The 18196-nt window shown below is 37.9% G+C and overlaps 1 protein-coding gene and 1 pseudogene across 2 annotated transcripts in view; both read left to right on the top strand.

The window, feature by feature from the left end:
- The first annotated feature begins 1303 nt into the window (after positions 1-1303).
- LOC143890086 (putative methyltransferase PMT3) lies at positions 1304-13154 on the top strand. The gene is made up of 8 exons (XM_077394633.1): positions 1304-1459; positions 3170-3671; positions 3766-3930; positions 4063-4245; positions 4682-5276; positions 11040-11152; positions 11268-11488; positions 12555-13154. Exons 2-8 carry the CDS (start codon positions 3408-3410, stop codon positions 12868-12870), a joined length of 1857 nt encoding a protein of 618 aa, XP_077250748.1. The 5' UTR covers positions 1304-1459; positions 3170-3407; the 3' UTR covers positions 12871-13154.
- A 1385-nt stretch (positions 13155-14539) lies between these two features.
- The window catches only part of LOC143891229 (uncharacterized), a 17133-nt pseudogene continuing 13476 nt past the window's right edge, over positions 14540-18196 (top strand). Inside the window, exons 1-2 of the transcript XR_013255286.1 lie at positions 14540-14812; positions 17459-17635. The product of XR_013255286.1 is annotated as an uncharacterized LOC143891229 (transcript). The remainder of the gene's footprint in view (positions 14813-17458; positions 17636-18196) is intronic.

Raw genomic sequence — 18196 nt, 5'->3', positions numbered from 1 at the left:
AGGAAAATGATTTTTGGGGCACAACCTATGTGCAATGTGGCCCATGTTGCCCAACAAAAACAGTGGCGCTTCCATTGTTTGGCAAACGTTCATTTGTTGGGCCCTGAAGTAAAATAGTCCGTGCCTTGAAAATCTTCTCCATAGGTTGATTCTGACCCTCCGATCTGCTCAGGAATAATTCCTCTGATAAAAAAATACCACTTACATTTCTATGTTATGGTTTTCCTATTTTTCCTATTTTGGTACTAAATTGACTTTTAAAATTTTATTTTATTTCAAAGCTGTTAGGTTTATTTCAATTAAAGAAGTGTACAAAACGAGTATAGTCATTACTGGCTTACTGTAGTGTGGGAGTGCAATATATCATTTTCCTTCTATTGTTCAGATTCAATAGAAAACTTGTATTAGAAATTAGAATTAGCTTATTTGTTATTGCCAATTCTCTATCTCTATCACCTTATTTTCATTACTTGACAACTTATGTTATTTAGTTGGAAAATGGAAAATTTCTATAAAATCAGTTTTCTATGTTTATCCTAAATTTTATTATAAAATACCTTAGTTGACGCACATGCAATGCACGTGCGTTTTTACTGGTTTTCAAAAGGCCACAATATACTTAAAAATGGACTGTACAGCCCATACCATAGGATGATCCAAACTGTCCATTCGATGGGGCTCAATGTAAATAGGCTGTGCCTGAAAAATCATTTCCATAGGATGATCCTAACCATCCGATCCATAGAGGTTTGATTATATGGAGTTTCTATATAGATCGGAGGGCTAGGATCATCCTATGAAAATGAATTTTTAGAAGCACACCCTATTTACATTGTGGTCCATTAAATGAACGGTTTGGATCATCCTATGTTGTGGCTATACAATCCATTTTGAAAAATACAGGCCTACAGGGTGAATTCATTCTAGAAGGAGCCGAGGAGGTGAATTCATCAGTCATCAGACTCATCACTGTCCTTTTCATTAACTATCCGATAAACTTAACTAGATGCGAGAAATTAAAATATGAAAGACGATAAATTCGCACCCTTTGTAGGATTATTCGCACCATTTAACGTGATTTAACGTCAAAAAGCGTAAAAAAGGAAGGCAAAAACGTGAATAGACTTTAAAGCTTTTTGACGTGAAGTCACATTCTAGGGGAGCGAATAGTTTTACAGGAGGGGCGAATTTATCATCTCCCTTAAAATATATGCGAGAAATTCGCTTTTCAACCCGAAAAGAAAGAGGAGGAGAAAAAGAAGGAAAAACATTCGTCTCAATTCCCTTCTTTACTCGCATTTTCTTCTTCAGTCTTTTTTCATCTCCTTCATTCCCCTTTTAGAAACCCCATCAAAATCTAGGGTTTTCTCTCTCTCTGTGGATTCTAGGGTTTTCTCCTTTCTCCCACTATCACTGTAAGAGATCGAGATCTGTTCCAGATCTAGATCAGTTCCAAACAGTAAGTTCTTTAAAATGCTTGATTGTTGTGACTTCTCGGGATTCTAGGTTTTTATACGGCAAATTTCTAGTTTTAGGAATCGACTGTTATTTTTTTTTTCTGAGATATATATTTTTCTGATCGAGGGAGTGTAGTGAGAGGATTATGAGCTTGAGCTTGTTTTTTATTATTCCAGATGTTTGAATTCGAGTGATTTTGTGCTTGATCTTGTACCTAATTTCGTGAGCCCTTTCCTGCTTATTGAACCGGTTTGTTCATTTTAATTAAACTTGGGGTTGTTGTTCTTTTTCGGCTCCTATCGGGATCACCGACTCTAACGAGGTGGAGGTTAGAGCGGTGCTCTAGGGTATCAGACTCCTGGAGGGTAGCTACATGGATTGAGTAATTGTCAAGGGAGACTCTCTCAATGTTATCAATTGGCTGAAGGGAAATCACACAATACCTTGTAGATGTGCACGTAGAAACAGGAATCTTCCCTTGGGATGCCCTCCCGACTCAGAACCTCGATTTGGCGCTTCTTAGGATGGAGCTTCCAGGGAGTGCGATCCGACTCGGAACCTAGATTCGGCGCTCCTTAGGAATGAGCTTCCAGGGAGGATGATCTCGAAGAAATGGAAACCGCTCCCATGGTGCTTTCAACCTGCTCTTATTAGTCCATTAGTAACCCCCTCACGAACTTACTTTCATCAAACTCCTCCGACTGTTCAAAGTACTTCATTGGAGCAAGCATGGAGGCAGATCTTCTCAAGGCATGAGGAAAGAGGGCATGAAAATGGAGACCGTTAGAAATTACTACTTTTTATGTACTTAAATTTTGAATGATTTATATGAAGATAGTTAAAAATTACTATTTTTATGTTCTTGAATTTTGAAATACATGATGAAAATATTACATTAACGCTCCTACGGCGCTCCCAACCTTAGACTCTTCTAGACCCCACGCTTCCCCGCCCCCGCTTCGTGCTTCGGTGGATGTGCAAATGGTTCGATGAGATCCGAGATAGACTGGCGGGATAGTCCATTTGCTTCCCCAGCATGTAAAAGGATCAACTAACAGTGATGCTGATAAGGTTGGCTAGGGTGGGAGTTTTTAAGGAAAGCCTAGAGTTTTTCGACTGTCGTCCTACTTGAGAGCCTTGCTCCCCCTTTTGTATTCATTTGTATTCTATCTCGTCATGTATTGACCACCTCAGGTAGCCCTGTGTCTCCTATTTTGATGAATATCTTTCCTCACATGCTTGATGTTAAGATAAACGCCTTTATATAGATCAAGAGGGGAGCTTGTGCTAAGTAAGATATGCAGACAACATGCTCTTTGCTATCCAGAGTGGGGCCGAGATTGATGTTGAATATCAAAGTGGTTTTCCTTTAGCTTTTTTGTGCATTGACAAGGGTGGTGGATTTACATAAAATGGATCCCCGATGATTTGCAATGCAAGGAAATGGGATATTCCAGCAGCAGTCATGAGGCTCTTGCTTCCTCTTAATATTTATTATAATCCTTCGTCATTCAAAAAGAAAAAAAAATGGGGTTGTTATTTGGTTTTTTTACTTCTGTGTTTTTGTTTGACTAATATGAGTTGAGAAATTTAATGTGTGCTCGTAATTTCACATCTGGATTCTCTCTTTTGGGATCCGTGAGTGAAATGGGTCTTCATCCAACTACGCATTTGAGTTTCTAGCTGATAGTTCTTCTTTTGATTTTTGCAGGATTGTATCTGAGTTCTATAGATCGTATGGAGATCTCCCTTAATCTTCTAGGAACCGAGTATTAGAAAGAGTTTGGAAGGTAAATTATCAGGGACTTATTCAGGGTAAAGCCATTGATGAGTGGATCTGGTGTTTGTTCTGTAGTTCTCGGCCCGTTATTTGATTTGCCCATGGGGCCTCTTCTCTGACCTTTCTGGAAGTTTAACTAGAACACGATTAAGACTTTGAAGCCATAATTATGAGGGGAAGAGCAGATGGAGTCCAGAAGAGTCGATTGGTCACTTCCTTGGTTGTTATGGTGTTTTTTCTTGGTTTCCTATTTGTATATTATGGGTCCTTCTTTAACACTCAACGTGGTGGATATGGTAGAACTTTGAGAAAACTTGGGTCAAGTTATTTGGGTGGCGATAAAGACTCCCAGCTTGGTAGCAAGCAAGATGAATCATCCACCAAGTTCGGTATGGAAGATGGAGATGATGATATTGTACCCAAGAGCTTCCTAGTAAGTTTTTGTTTTTCGACTTGGATGTTTCTATTTAAGATGATACATAATTTTGGCATTTCCTTATGGTTTGCTTTTCTTTCTGCCTCCAAAGGTCTGTGACAATCGTCATGCAGAGTTAATTCCCTGCCTAGACAGAAATCTGATATACCAAATGAAGTTGAAACTGGATTTATCTTTGATGGAGCACTATGAGCGGCATTGCCCTCATCCCGAAAGGCGCTACAATTGCTTGATCCCCCCACCCCCTGGCTACAAGGTTAGATTGCCCATACTTCTGTACTAGAGATGTAGTTGAGGAAAGTTCCTTTTTTTTTGTTGAATTCTCATCTTTAGATTCCCAGTATGCATCATTTTTTGTTGCTGGTACCCTAATACTTGCTTGTTGCAGATTCCAATTAAGTGGCCAAAGAGTAGAGATGAAGTATGGAAAGTAAATATACCTCACACTCACCTTGCACATGAAAAGTCTGACCAGAACTGGATGGTTGTTAAAGGTGAAAAGATTGTATTTCCTGGGGGAGGCACGCATTTTCATTATGGAGCTGATAAATATATTGCATCACTTGCAAATGTAAGACCATTTTCCCTTTAACAGTTTGAAAGAAAACTAAATGGAATACCAAGTTCTTATTTTTCTCAATTGTTAGCTATATGCAACATTCTATTGTTTTTTATAAATTAGTTTCCTGAACCTTTAGCTGTTTGAAATAAAACTAAATGTAATGGCGACTTCTTATTTTTCTCAATTGTTAGCTACATGCACCAATCTAATTATTTTTTTATAAATTAGTTTCCTGAATTTTTATTGGAAAATTGAGGTCATTTTAATACTTAATCAAATTCACCTTATTTAATAACCATACAACCATCCTCCCCATCTGGATAGTGTTGTATCATGTACATTTATTTCCTTTTCCGGAACCAATTGTCCTCGTGCTGGACATTATAATACATGTCCTGGACCGGTTGACAAAAAGAATAATCTTGGTCTTCATTTACATGGACAGATGCTCAACTTCACAAACAACAATTTAAACAATGAGGGAAGGATCCGGACTGTTCTTGATGTAGGTTGTGGAGTTGCAAGCTTCGGAGCATATCTTCTTTCATCCGATATCATAACAATGTCTTTAGCCCCCAATGATGTGCATCAAAACCAGATCCAATTTGCCCTAGAAAGAGGGATTCCTGCGTATCTTGGTGTGTTGGGAACAAAGAGGCTACCTTATCCTAGCAGATCTTTTGAACTTGCTCACTGTTCTCGTTGTAGGATTGATTGGCTTCAAAGGGATGGAATCCTTCTGCTTGAGTTAGATAGATTGCTTAGGCCAGGAGGCTACTTTGCCTACTCATCCCCAGAAGCATATGCACAGGATGAAGAGGATCTTCGAATCTGGCAAGAGATGAGTGCCCTTGTTGAGCGTATGTGTTGGAAAATTGCTGTCAAAAGAAATCAAACTGTCATTTGGGTAAAACCTCTGACAAACGACTGTTACATGGAAAGAAAGCCTGGTACTCAACCCCCACTGTGTGGATCTGATGATGATGCGGATGCTGTGTGGGGCGTGCCAATGAAAGCTTGCATTGTTCCTTATTCTCAGCGTGAGTATGCTAGAAAATGGAATACCTCCGGCATTATTTTCTATCTTCTCATAATCTCTGTGCATTTTTTTTTCTGCAACTATCCATGCTCAAGAAATGGAATACCTTCGGCATTTCTGTTAAGTCAGTATAAACTTAGAAACTCCTTGGTGCACTATAGATCATTTTTTCTGTTAAGTCAATATATAAACTTAGGAACTCCTTGGTGCACTATAGATCATTTTTTCTGTTAAGTCAATATAAACTTAGGAACTCCTTGGTGCACTATAGATCCTTAATATTTGATGACGTTGTTAACAATGTATGTTACATTCCTTTGTTGGAAAATTACATGTAATAAAATGATATTTATAGAATGATCATTATAATCTAGTTTATAGTGAAGGCTTTTCTATTTATGTTGTTAAGCACAGCATATTGGATTTACTACCCCATGGTTTGTGTCACATTCGATAAAATATGGATGCTTTTATTCTTTTAAATATCCAACAAAGTCATGCAGTTCAATATGCATGTTCCTGTGCTTATGGGTTCTTGACTTCTCGTATAACATGCTCTATTTTGAGGTCATCTTTGTAATCAGTTTTGACTAAGGTAGAACACAGCTCAAAAACTGCATGCAATTTTGACATTGAAACTAAGCAAAAGGAGTAAAGGCTTAGAAAAATTTGTTTTTTATCCAAAATGTGATAAACTTTGTAGAAAGAAAGTTTTAGAACTAGCGATCACAAGTTTTCACAATATCATTAAAGAACTAGAATCTCAGAAGTCATCAGTTTTCAAGCTTTTCTCACCGGCTTCATCATGTTAGATATCTGCATTTTCTGTGAACGTTCCTGTACCGGTATTCGTTTTTTCCTCAGCTTCAGCTGCGGGGTTCCAGATTTCTGTTTGGTTCATTTATCATGTAATGTTTGTTTCACGATAATATCTTGCATTCCTTGTGTGTTCTTAGACAAGCTGGCGTTATTGATCTTGAACTTGTTCGCATGCAAAGACTTGCAGAGCCTAGTGCTACATCTAGTTTCTGAGTTAATGATGTGTATGCTCTAGGTTAATGGGCAGCTACTTCTATTGGCCCCTGACAGTTAGTGCAAGTGCAATTTAAATGTGCACCTTGGTCATTTTTAATTGTTTGTTATGGAAAAATGTGAGTTTCATCTTAATTGTTTGGTTGTGATCAGGCTAGCAGAAAAATGCATTAGGGTCAAGGTAAATAGGGGGTAAAACATTCGTTTACCCCCCATGCAAAAACTGAAGTTGTTCAAGTAGTCAAAAGTTAAGAAGCTTATGGGGTAACTAGCTTCCGCCTTGCCTTTTATTTACCCCAGAGAGGGAAAGTTGCGTACCCTCATTGAGATGATAATTAGGATGGAACGTTAGTCAGGGATGGATCCCGGGTAAGTCGGAGTTCTAGCGCAACCTAAAATAAGGCTCCTCTCGAACGAATGAATGCCCTCCCCACATTTTTTTCTTCCTCTCCTCTATCTTTTATTTCTCTCCATTTCCTTATGGCCCCGTTCAACGTCTTGTCTCTTATGTTGCCTGTTTCATGGTAAGTCTCTGTCTCTGTCTCTTTCTCTCTTGGATTCGAAGAGATCGACAGAGACGATGGATCCTGTGCGGAATTCCTTTGCCCATTCTATGCGGAGGATTTTGACATCGTTCGCCGGCACTGGTTTGCCAACAACAAACTGGGAGAGAGAGATGCTTTTGGTGAGGATTTGCTGCCAGCGCTGGCTACAGGCCTGGTTACGATTTACAAAATTTTCCTCGAGTACAAATTTACTTGGGTTTCTTCAAATCTCTCCCCAGAAGTAACTGAATAGTGATACATGGTAGTTTTAATGGGGATTTTGTGAAACCCTAGATAGGGTGTTAGGTTTGGAGGGAATTTGGATAAAAATGCATCCATTTAAATCTGAACAGTTGTGATTGTCGAAGAATCTCATATGCAGGATTGTATTATTGGAGACGGGGATCTGCAGGAAAATGGTTCTTATAGCTCATTTGAAGATCAACACTTTGGATAAAATCAATGACAACTTTATAAAATTATCAGAATTCTCTTTCGGTGAGCTCTGTATTTGCTATGAAATGGACATATGGTAGGGTACACTTATTTTATTGATCTAAACCGTTCATTTAATGGTCTCTATTGTAGATTGTCGGACAAAAACTTTCTAAGAAGATGATTGTAGCCCTCTCATTTGAATGATGTAAAATGAATGGTTTAGAAAGTTATACATTTACCCCCTATGATATGTGGTCACTGGAGCACGAGAAGTTATATACCCCTTAGTTTACCTTCCAGATTGGAGCAACAAAAATTAATTCAAAAGTAAACCAATGTTGGGTAAGCATATTACTTTGAAATAGGTTAAGCTCTCATATTTACTCTCACTGGATTAGACCCTTAGGCAGTGTTTGGTAGCACAAACGCTCGACATCCATTGGAATTTTGAGAGAAATGCCAAGCCGATTTCTTATTTGGCTGCCAATATTGCATTGAAATTCCGGGGTTCTTCCCAGCATGTTTATGACATAATTATTGATGTTTTGCTCTTGCGGCATTCATCTCATCTCCTTCTCACTTTCAAACTAATTTCTACTAAAAACGAGAATTTTTGTTGAAAAGTCTTGGAAAGTGTCTCTCTCTCTCTCTCTCTTAACTTTCTATATTTGTAATGACATCCCTACTTTTTCCCCTAGGGCTATGTTTGGATGCACAGGTGTGGCTCGGAGTGTAGTGGAATAAGAAGTTAAAAAGGAGGAGACAAGGATTGGATTTGTCTAGAATTACCTCACGGAGAATAGTGGCAAGTAGTGTTTGGTTGCGCGGCATAAACTCGAAGAGAGTATTTGAAAAAGTAGGGGTGTCATTACCAATATATATATATATATATATATATATATATATATATATATATATAGAGAGAGAGAGAGAGAGAGAGAGAGAGAGAGAGAGGGAGGAAAAAACCTTTTCCAAGACTTTTCAACAAAAATTCTCCATTTTTCGTAGAATTTGGTTTGAAAGTGAGAAGGAGGGACATGAATGGCGCATGGGCAAAAGGACAATAATTATGTCAGAAACATGTTGGAGAGTCTCCTTGAGTTTTAATGCAATATTGGCAACTAAATAAGGGATTGACTTTTCTTTTCTATCAAAATTCCAATGGATGCCGAGTGTGTGCAACCAAACACTGCCCTACTCTCCAAGTCTATGCTAGGCAACCAAACACTACTTTAATCTACTCCACTATTCTCCGATATGTAATTCTAGACAAATCCAATCCTTGTCTCCACCCTTTTGACTTCTTATTCCACTTTTCTCCGAGTCTATTCCGCTTTAGAATAGTGAATCAATCTTGATGATGCATTGGGGGCCTAGTGCTCCCATTCAGTTGATGTTGCATCTCAGTGGCTTCTTTCGAAAACGCTAACGCGAATGTCCCTACTGTTTAGCATGAGTGGGTCCCTGAATCACCGCGTCATTCTGGTCCATCTTCTCTGGATAGATTATTGTCATCCATGTAAATCTGCGAAGCTTGTAGCTTAACTCCCAAATCTCAGCATTGTAAGATCTATTGCGCATTTACGAGCCCAATTATGTGTTATTGAATATTGGATCAAGAGCTGAATAGGATGGTGAATTGGGCATTTTGTAAGTACTGTGTAGGATCATATTTTGGTGACTTGGGCATTTTCGTAAGTACTGTGTAGGATCATATTTTGGCGAATTGGGCATTTTCGTAAGTATTGTGTAGGATCATATTTCCACATCAGGCACCTCAAGGGTGACTTTGTAGCTAGCCCACATTGTTTCAAAATATGGATGCAGGTCAAAATGTGGCCAAAACAAAGCCTAGTGGACTCGGCGCGGTGCAGCCAATTGTTCATTTGATGCAGCCATGTACTTAGGAGAGAAATGAGTTTTGATTGATTTGACACTAACTCGGACAATAACTCGGTCAAGGTAAAAGGGCGTCGACTTGGGCAAGTTGATGATTGGTGCAGGGAGTTTTGAAAGAGTGATCCCACTACAACATTAAGATGGTTCCATGAATTAAATCAGAATGAGGAGCTTGGATCTACCGGAGCTTTAAAATCGTTATAAAAAATGTTATTGGATTTATAAACTAGATTTATCGTGGCAATAAAGGGGACTGATATATCCACAACCCCCCTTTTTACTTAGGACAGCCCCCTCTAGTGTATTTATGACTACTCTTTTACACTAGTGGGGGGCTGTCCCAAGCAATGTTACCGCGGTCGCCATTCAACCTCTGACCTGTGATCCAAGATCGCACAATCCGAAATGTGGGTCATTTGCGACCCGGATCGCCAAAAATGGCGACCTGAACCTTCACACAATTTTACAGAAAAATATGATGAAACATCATTACCGCATGCTTCGATGTCGGCTTCTAGCATAATACCTGCTCCTCCAAGTTCAAGCAGGCCATCAATTCGTCGACTTGGACTACAACAAACTCGCATATCCAACTTTGCAAGAGGGAACACTTCGGTGGACTAGAGAAAGGGAGCTGCACAATAGTTTATTAGTTTGATCATATATCATATTTTTATGTTTTTATTTCAGAACGGAGTGGTTATTTCTTGTTTGCTTTCATTTAAGATTGAGAATGCAATATATGCTGGAGCTTATTTAGTGATATTCGGAGATATTCAAATTTTATATCATTTGGGTTCGATGGAAATTTCATTTTGAATAAATATGAATGGTATACATGATGTTTTTAATTAAATGTATGTACTATGTACTATGGAATGATATTCATGTAAAATATATATGAAATTATATGTGTATATATATGTGTGTGTGCGTGCGCGCGCGCGCGCGTAGAGTACCAGAGCGACCCAAGTTAGTGGTTCAAACTGTCCCACGACCCCAAATAACGAACTTAGCCTACTTTCATCGTACCACATACCGGGCTACCATTGTACCCACTCCCGTACCGCGTACCGGAATGAACCGCATTCTAGGGAACATTGGTCCCAAGTTAAAAAGGGCGAATATATCATTTACCCCATGAATCTTCTCCAAGAGACTTTGACACATTGAAAATAGAATGAGGGTCTACACATAATTTATTCAGTAGCATTTCTCTTGACACTAAAGGGGCACCAAGATGTTGACTTGCATACTGTTTCCACTATATACCTTGTTTCTTCATTGACAGCCAGCCAATTATGAAGCAAATGATGGCACACTTGAGATATTAGAAGTGGAAGCTTATCATTGAGTCTACACTGCACAACCAGGATATTAAAAAAATAATTTCGATCTTGGACTGTGAGCGATACGAGCTGAAAGGCTCCCATACTGTTTGGAGGTAACGTAAGGGGAAGAATTGTGCGCAATGGCAACACTTTTACTATATACTAATAAGGGCTAAGAGGGCCCCTCTCACGTAAGTTCGCTTGCTGTTATAATTTTGCATAAATGTACTTATTAGGTTTGGTTGGCTGTAACTGCTACTTTCTGAGAAGCAGTTTCTGATTGTTATCTGCCATTCATGTACTAAACAATGATAATAATATTACCAATAAAACAAAATAAATAAGGATGCACTATTCTTCAAAACACTGAATTGACACTGATTGCTTGTGATAGGATATCATTCAAATTCATCTTATCGACATTTAATCCATGGACTAGCCATATAGAACAAAATCTGAACAGATTCATGGTGGTTGCTATCACTCGAACGATAACTAAATTAGTCTGGGTTTTTTCAGAGAACCAGAGAGCCAAGGGGAGTGGATTAGCTCCTTGGCCGGATAGATTAATCGCCCCTCCTCCTCGTCTTGCTGATTTTGAATATTCTACTAAAATGTTTGAAAAGGACACGGTAATCCAACTAAACCCTCTGTTTGATGTGTTTATTCATGCACAACTAACTGTGTGTTTGTGTGCATGTTTTCAGTCTTTTTGGCATGATAAATGATTCTTTTCATATTGTGCAGAATATTTGGCAACGGAGGGTTGAGAGTTACTGGAATCTGTTGAATAAAAAAATTAAGCCAGACTCATTAAGAAACCTGATGGACATGAAGGCAAACATGGGATCATTTGCAGCTGCTCTCAGAACCAAAGATGTCTGGGTGATGAATGTTGTGCCAGAAGATGGACCAAACACCCTCAAGATAATCTACGACAGAGGCCTGATAGGCACCGTACATGACTGGTAAGTAAGTTTTGGAAATCAAGATTATGCTTTAGTTTTACCAATCTCCTACATGCTCTAGTGGTAGACGCAATAAGTATTCTGTTGCCATGAGGTGTAGGGTTCAAGACTGGTACAAGAAGAAGGGAAAGCCCTTCAAAAAGATTATGCTTTAGTTTTTTGTTCTTTTTGATTGATAGATTATGCTAGAGATTGAAACCCTTTTTAAATTCAGGATAGAAATATTAAGATAATTTAATATCAGTACTTTGTGCAATTTCTTTTGGCTACTGATATTGGCATTACCATGTTTTGATAATTGCACAAAACCAGCTTGTCTTTTGTTTTTTAATTGGCTTTTGAGAGCTTTTTGGAATGGCGAATGATATTCCCTCCCACTATGACGGAGAAAATCCCCCCCTTTGACGTTATTCGTTAAGTTTTAAAGGCAAAGAAAAACGTTAAAGGGGGTGAATTTATCCTCAAGCAGTGAACCATTCTCACAGAAACCGTAAAAGGGGGGGATTTTATCCGTTTAAGGGGAGAGGGGAGGGGGGATATCATTTCCCTTTGGAAACTGTAATAACATTTGACAGTTGTTCAAAAAAGAAAAGACAAGCTGAGTTTGTGCAATTATTAAAACATGGTAGTGCCAATATCAGTAGCCTTTCTTTTAGGGCTATTTTTCCCAAAATTACTGGGTACCCATTTTTGTGAGAAGAAAATAACTACAATTGTTTTTTTTTTCGAAATTCCAGAATTTTCAGAAGGTGAGTAAAATTTGTAAGTGAGGAGGTACTGCATTTGTTTTAGAAGCTTACTTTAGTCGGTAAAAAGTCCCAAATAGACCTCCACACAATTCCATTTGTGTAATCAGTGGTTTATTTAATTGTCATGTGTTTGTTTCTTCATTTTATCTGATGAATGCTATGTTGGAGAGATCCATATCTTCATGATGAGCTAGAACAGACTTGAATCCAAGACATGGACATAAACTACCATAGTGGTCCTCGTTTCTCAGATATTCTGTTGCATCTAAAGGAAGCTCTGAAGGTTTCTGAATGTTTGGTTTTGCTGATTTTAACAGGTGTGAAGCCTTCTCAACGTACCCTCGGACTTATGATCTCCTCCACGCTTGGACCCTCTTCTCCGACATGGAGAAGAAAGGGTGCAGTTGCGAGGACCTGCTAATTGAGATGGACCGTATGCTCAGGCCAACCGGTTTTGTGATCATTCGCGACAAGCAACCAGTAGTTGATTTTGTTAAGAAGTATTTAACTGCGTTACACTGGGAATCAGTGGCATTAGTAGATGCTGAAGATTCAGAATCGAACGCGGAGAAAGTTTTTGTGATCCAAAAGAAGATGTGGTTGTCAACTGAAAGCCTCAAGAACTCCATATAGAGCAAAAGGTCTAAGAAGCTTGGCCTGAGTGATATAATCAAATTTTTTTTCTTCTTTTTCTTATTGTTTTATTTTATTTTTTTGTCTTTCTAGTGCTAGTTGATATTTTCTTATGGTTTAGGTAGTAATCAGTTGAGTGCTATTTTATCATGATATTTTTCATCAGTTTTGGCATTTTAGAGGTTCTTTATTCCACGGATGTTGTTCCAATTTGATGATATTATTATGACATTGGTTATAGAGAGCAGAAGGAAATTAGAAGAGAGTATTTAATTAGGCACGAAGTATCTATTTCTTTTTATATATAAAAGTATTGAGAGGATTTGCTAGGGACCATCGCAGAGGGCATTTCACGGCTGGGCTATTGCATGTGAGAGCAGCCGGCACATGTAACAGCCCATCTGCCAAATGCCTTCCCTACCAAATCCCATACACCAAATATTGCTTTAATTTTTTTTAGGGAGATGATTTTCTCACCCCCGCCTGTAGAATAATGCGCCCCACTTGTAACTTGAATTGTGGGCAGACTTTTTAATGCTTTTTGACGTCAATGCGCCCCCCTTTTAAGGTGAACTGTGGGCAGATTTTAAGGCCTTTTGGCGTGAAATCACATTACAAGGGGGCACATTATACTACAAGGGTGAAAAAACCATCTCCCATATTATTTTTATTATAGGATTTGTGAAGGTCCATCGCAAAAGGCATTTCGCGGCCACCTCGTGAATGGTGACAACATAACGCTAGCAATTCCCTATTATTATTATTAATATTTTGCGTGCACTTATTTTCCAAGGAATATGTCTGCAGGCAGAAGAAGAAATGAGGGGCTCACTCAGGAATTTGTTTTCATGATAAATCAGGCATCTTCAAGTGTGAAGTCCCTGAAAATTAGGAAACCAGAATTCTAAAACAGCTCTCTTCATGATGAGAAGTTGCTAAAAATCCGGAAAATATTGATCCAATTTTGAGAAGAGTTTTTTGTTTCCGGGTTTTATCAACTTCTCATCAGTCATCTCGGAAACAAATTCATAGCATCCAAACATGCCCTTAATGTTCGGAGATTTTTATATGGTAAATTTTAGATAAAGAACTAGAGCCCATATTATTGGGTGATCAAAATCTTTCAAAAGTTGGGCCCTGACATAAATAGGTACCTTGGCTTGAAAATGTGATGTTCTAGATTTGGGAAGGTTTAAAATGTAGAACACAGTTGGGCCACCATGGAAAAATATTCCGTGGAATATTTGTACATCTAGTTGTGGGAGGAAAACAAATGCTGGACTAGAATCGGAATAGGATTTTGATTCCGATTCCTTATTCCGGCAATATAAACGCAGCATATATTATAATCTCTCTCTCTCTCTCTCTCTCTGAAGCCATGTATGATGTCCTAGAAAAAAAAGGGTTTTCTCTCTTCTCCCTCCTGCAGAAACCCTAGATAATTTTTCTTCACACCCCCACGAAAAAAAAGGGTTTTCTCTCTTCTCCCTCCTGCAGAAACCCTAGATAATTTTTCTTCACACCCCCACCAAAACCCTAGTCCTTCCTCTTCATTTTCTCTAATTCAACCCTACCTCCATCTTTCTAATTTCAAGACCAGGATTCACAATTTCTGAAAATTTCGTCTCTGTTTTTTCTCCTCCTTCTCAATTTTTCCTTTCCCCAAACCATGTCGTCTGATTCTGCATCCACTTCAAATTCCTTTTCTTCATCTTCTTCTCAATTCACATATTCCAACCCTTCTTATTTCCCTCTCCCTTTCCATCTTCAAAAATCTGATCCAACGGTCCAAAATTCATCAGATCCTCAATACCTTATCCAGCAATATCCCAAACCCTATCTCCCTCCACCTCCTAAATTCTCAACACCACAAGTTTTCCCATCAGTTTATCCCAATACCGCGCCTGTCCCTGGTGTGTATTCTTTGCCACAGTATCAGCAGGTGAGTTTTTGATTCTTGGATTCTTGAGTACTCCAATTCATATTTCTAGTTCTGTATAAATTAATTATAGAAATTCTTATGTTAAGTATCTCATGAAATTTATTAAGTCCATGTAACTTTTATTTCCTTCATTCAATCCTTTTTTCTTTTGGTTTTATTCTATGCATTCTTGAACATGGTTTTAAATTTCAGCCGAAATGAAACGAAATGCGAAATTTACATGAAATCGTTTCTTTACAAGTTGTCGGTGAAATTTCGTTTTTAGCCATTTTTACGAAATTTATGCTGAAATCGCCGAAATTCACACTGAAATTTTAGACATTTCGGTTGAAATAATAATAATAAAAAAACGGAATCATTATAATATTTTTTACATGATTTCGGCTGAAATTTCGACTCAAACTGAAATATTTTGGTTTCGGTGGTGGCCGGAATAGGCACCAAAACCGAAATTTAAAACCTTGTTCTTGAATAACGCAAGGATGGTCAAGTATGTAAGGTAGCTATACAAGTAAACATATATTTATGAAGTGATATAGCCTTTTGTTTGATTTTATACATTTTTGAATAACTTAAGGATGGTCAAGTATGTAAGCTAGTTACACAAGTAAACATATATTTATAAAGTGATATAGCCGAAATTTTGAGTTTTATTATATAAACGGATTGATAGAGCTGCCCTTAAGTTTTCTGAATAATTAACAGTGTATTTCAGGAATTTTTAATGTGGATTCCCATTAACGATGATTTTAGAAGTTTTGTTCGCAAAATATCCCTGAGGTTTTATTGCCTCAACGCCCCCTCTTCTCTTGCTCTTTTATTAATGCAACCTACATCATGAGTGAAAATTTTTCCACATTGAATCTATGCTGGACTTAGTTAATTTGAGCCGGGTAGATTCTTTCATCTTCTTCATGAAATTTTTCTAAAGGATTCATTAGCCGACCCCAACTAGTTTGGGACAAAGGCTTAGTTGAGTTGAGTTGAGTTGAATCTATGCTGGACAAGAATTCTGAGTGCCCAACTTGCAAGAAGAACCTTTGTCATATTTTACATGTTACATTTGTAGATATGCCCTTTCATTTATATATAGCTGTATATACTTTAGTTTTTTACTCTCCAATTTCTCAATTGATTGAATTTCACTTATTCATTGGGATTCAATTTCATTGGAAGATTAGTTAGGAGAAATGCAAAATTCAGAGTTGCATTTGCTAAGTCCGTGAATGCGATTATATCCTATTGTGCTATGATTTGTGGACACGGACACGAGTGTCACGTCTCGACATGGACACGGGGTGTCAGACACGGCAAACTCTCAAAATTTAGAAATGGGGACAGCTAAAATAGAAAGTACATATACATGATTTGTGGACACGGATTCGTGTGTGGAGTTTCGACCAAGTTTCGACACGGATGCGAGGTGTCTGACATGGAAACCTCTAAAAACTAGAAATAGTGTCACACTCATACACATACATACATATAAAGTTGCTAACACTTCTAACAGTACATCTAAAAGTGTCTAAAGGAGTGTCGACACGGGTGTTGTCTCGGACACGACACGACACGTGTGTAGGCAATAAATTTGAAGTGTCGGCCATATCATAGCTATTGTGTAATGTTATGTACCTAATCTAGCCTTGCATCTTTGCGTATTACAAGTGGATCAGGGACATTTTGTTTCGAATGCTTGTGGCTGAGAATAATAGCTCCAACAGTACATAGATGATCTTGCAAATTATTTTTTTGGGCAGATCTCACTAATGGTTCACAGCTCAGACACATAGTTCTTACAATAATCCTGATATCTAATAACACATATTGTAGACTTCAGCAGGAATTGGCTGTTGTCTACGATAAGTTACTTTATAACTCTAATCCAAAGAATAACTTGTTGTGTAGGGATGCTCCACACTCAATTTGAGTTGCCATGACTTTGGACATTGATTAGAACACTCCTTTAGAGAAATGAAACTCACCACTTCCTCCTTTTTAATTTTTTTTTTGGGGAAAAGAGGTTTTCTTTCATTCCGTACTTTTAACTGGGAGTGTGGGTGGTTCTTTGTCTTCAATATCAGAGAGAGTTGGATAAGACCTTGGACACTGATTAGGAGACTTATATAGAAAACTATAGTCTTCCTAACTTACTTTTTGAAACATGCACTGAATCCACATTATTTGGGGCATTATGTCATTTGCTGGGGGTTTTGTAAGTCCAAAAACTCAACCTGATTTATACCATTTGTTTGGAAATAAGAGGATTCATTCATTTGTTATTTTTATATATTTTGAGAATTATCAATGAGATGCAGGCTCTTCCAAGTTTTTGTGTTCACTATAAGTGCCATTAGTACACTGCATGGTGCATAGTTTTAATAGTTATTTTTTATCTTCATAATAACTTAATAGTTGTTATTATAGTTGTTTTAATAGTTTTAATAGTTGTTTTTTTCTCTTTTGTTCCTGTTGTTTGTTGTTTCGATGGTTGTTTTTCTTTTGTTTCTTCTTTTGTAATTCTAAGGTCGACCACCTCGGTCTTCCTTTGGACTTTTAATGAAAATTCCTTGCCATTCAAAAAAAGAAAAAGAAAAAGAAAAATAATAATAACTTATGCAATACTATGCCTTTTTTTTATTTAAACAGGCCCAACAATTATTCCAAAGGGATGCACAGACAATTACACCAGAAGCTCTGGAAAGCGTAAAAGCTGCTCTTGCAAGCAGTGAAATTGAGCACAAGGCAGAAACAAAAAAGAAAGCAATACCTCGTAAAGCTGCTGGGCAACTTGGGAGGATCCAACACTTGCTGAATGGCCAGAAAGTATGGTTTGTTACTTGAAATTGTTATGATGGCTATGGCTCCTGAATCTAGTGTTACTATTGATTTAATGAGCTATAATTCTTTCTCAAGTGAAATATTTTCAACAGATAACTGTTTGTTTTTCTTTCTACAACTTTCTACAATTGATGGAGACTCACATAAGATAAAATTTATTTCTGTATCAGTTTGCGTGTGTCTTGTCCCATTTTGAAGTTTGTGGGGATGAGTGCAAAACTATAGCATGAATGGGCATGATCTGTAGTTGTGAACACTGTTAAAAAAATTCTGACTTCATAATTGGATTACCGGAATCAGCTTGGTTTCGATCACCGAGTCAATCAAAAAGTCTTTTGACTCGCCGATTTAATCAAAATTTCATAGCTCTTCACATCAATTGTTGACTCACCGAAGTTGACTTGGTTTTATCTTGGGCAGATTCTTGGTCAAGTACGACTTGAGACACTGGTTGTGAATTTTTTGGTATCACCATCATCAGTTTGCTGCTACTATCTTGCTGCGTTGAAAGGTTCTGTGTAGATAACACAATCTGAACCGAGTTTT

Source organism: Tasmannia lanceolata, unplaced genomic scaffold, assembly GCF_043159265.1.
Source record: "Tasmannia lanceolata isolate RefF3 unplaced genomic scaffold, GAP_Taslan_0.1 ptg000013l, whole genome shotgun sequence".
NCBI lineage: Eukaryota > Viridiplantae > Streptophyta > Magnoliopsida > Canellales > Winteraceae > Tasmannia > Tasmannia lanceolata.
The sequence above is the reverse complement of the archived record's forward strand: the minus strand, read 5'-3'. Positions and strand labels throughout refer to the sequence as shown.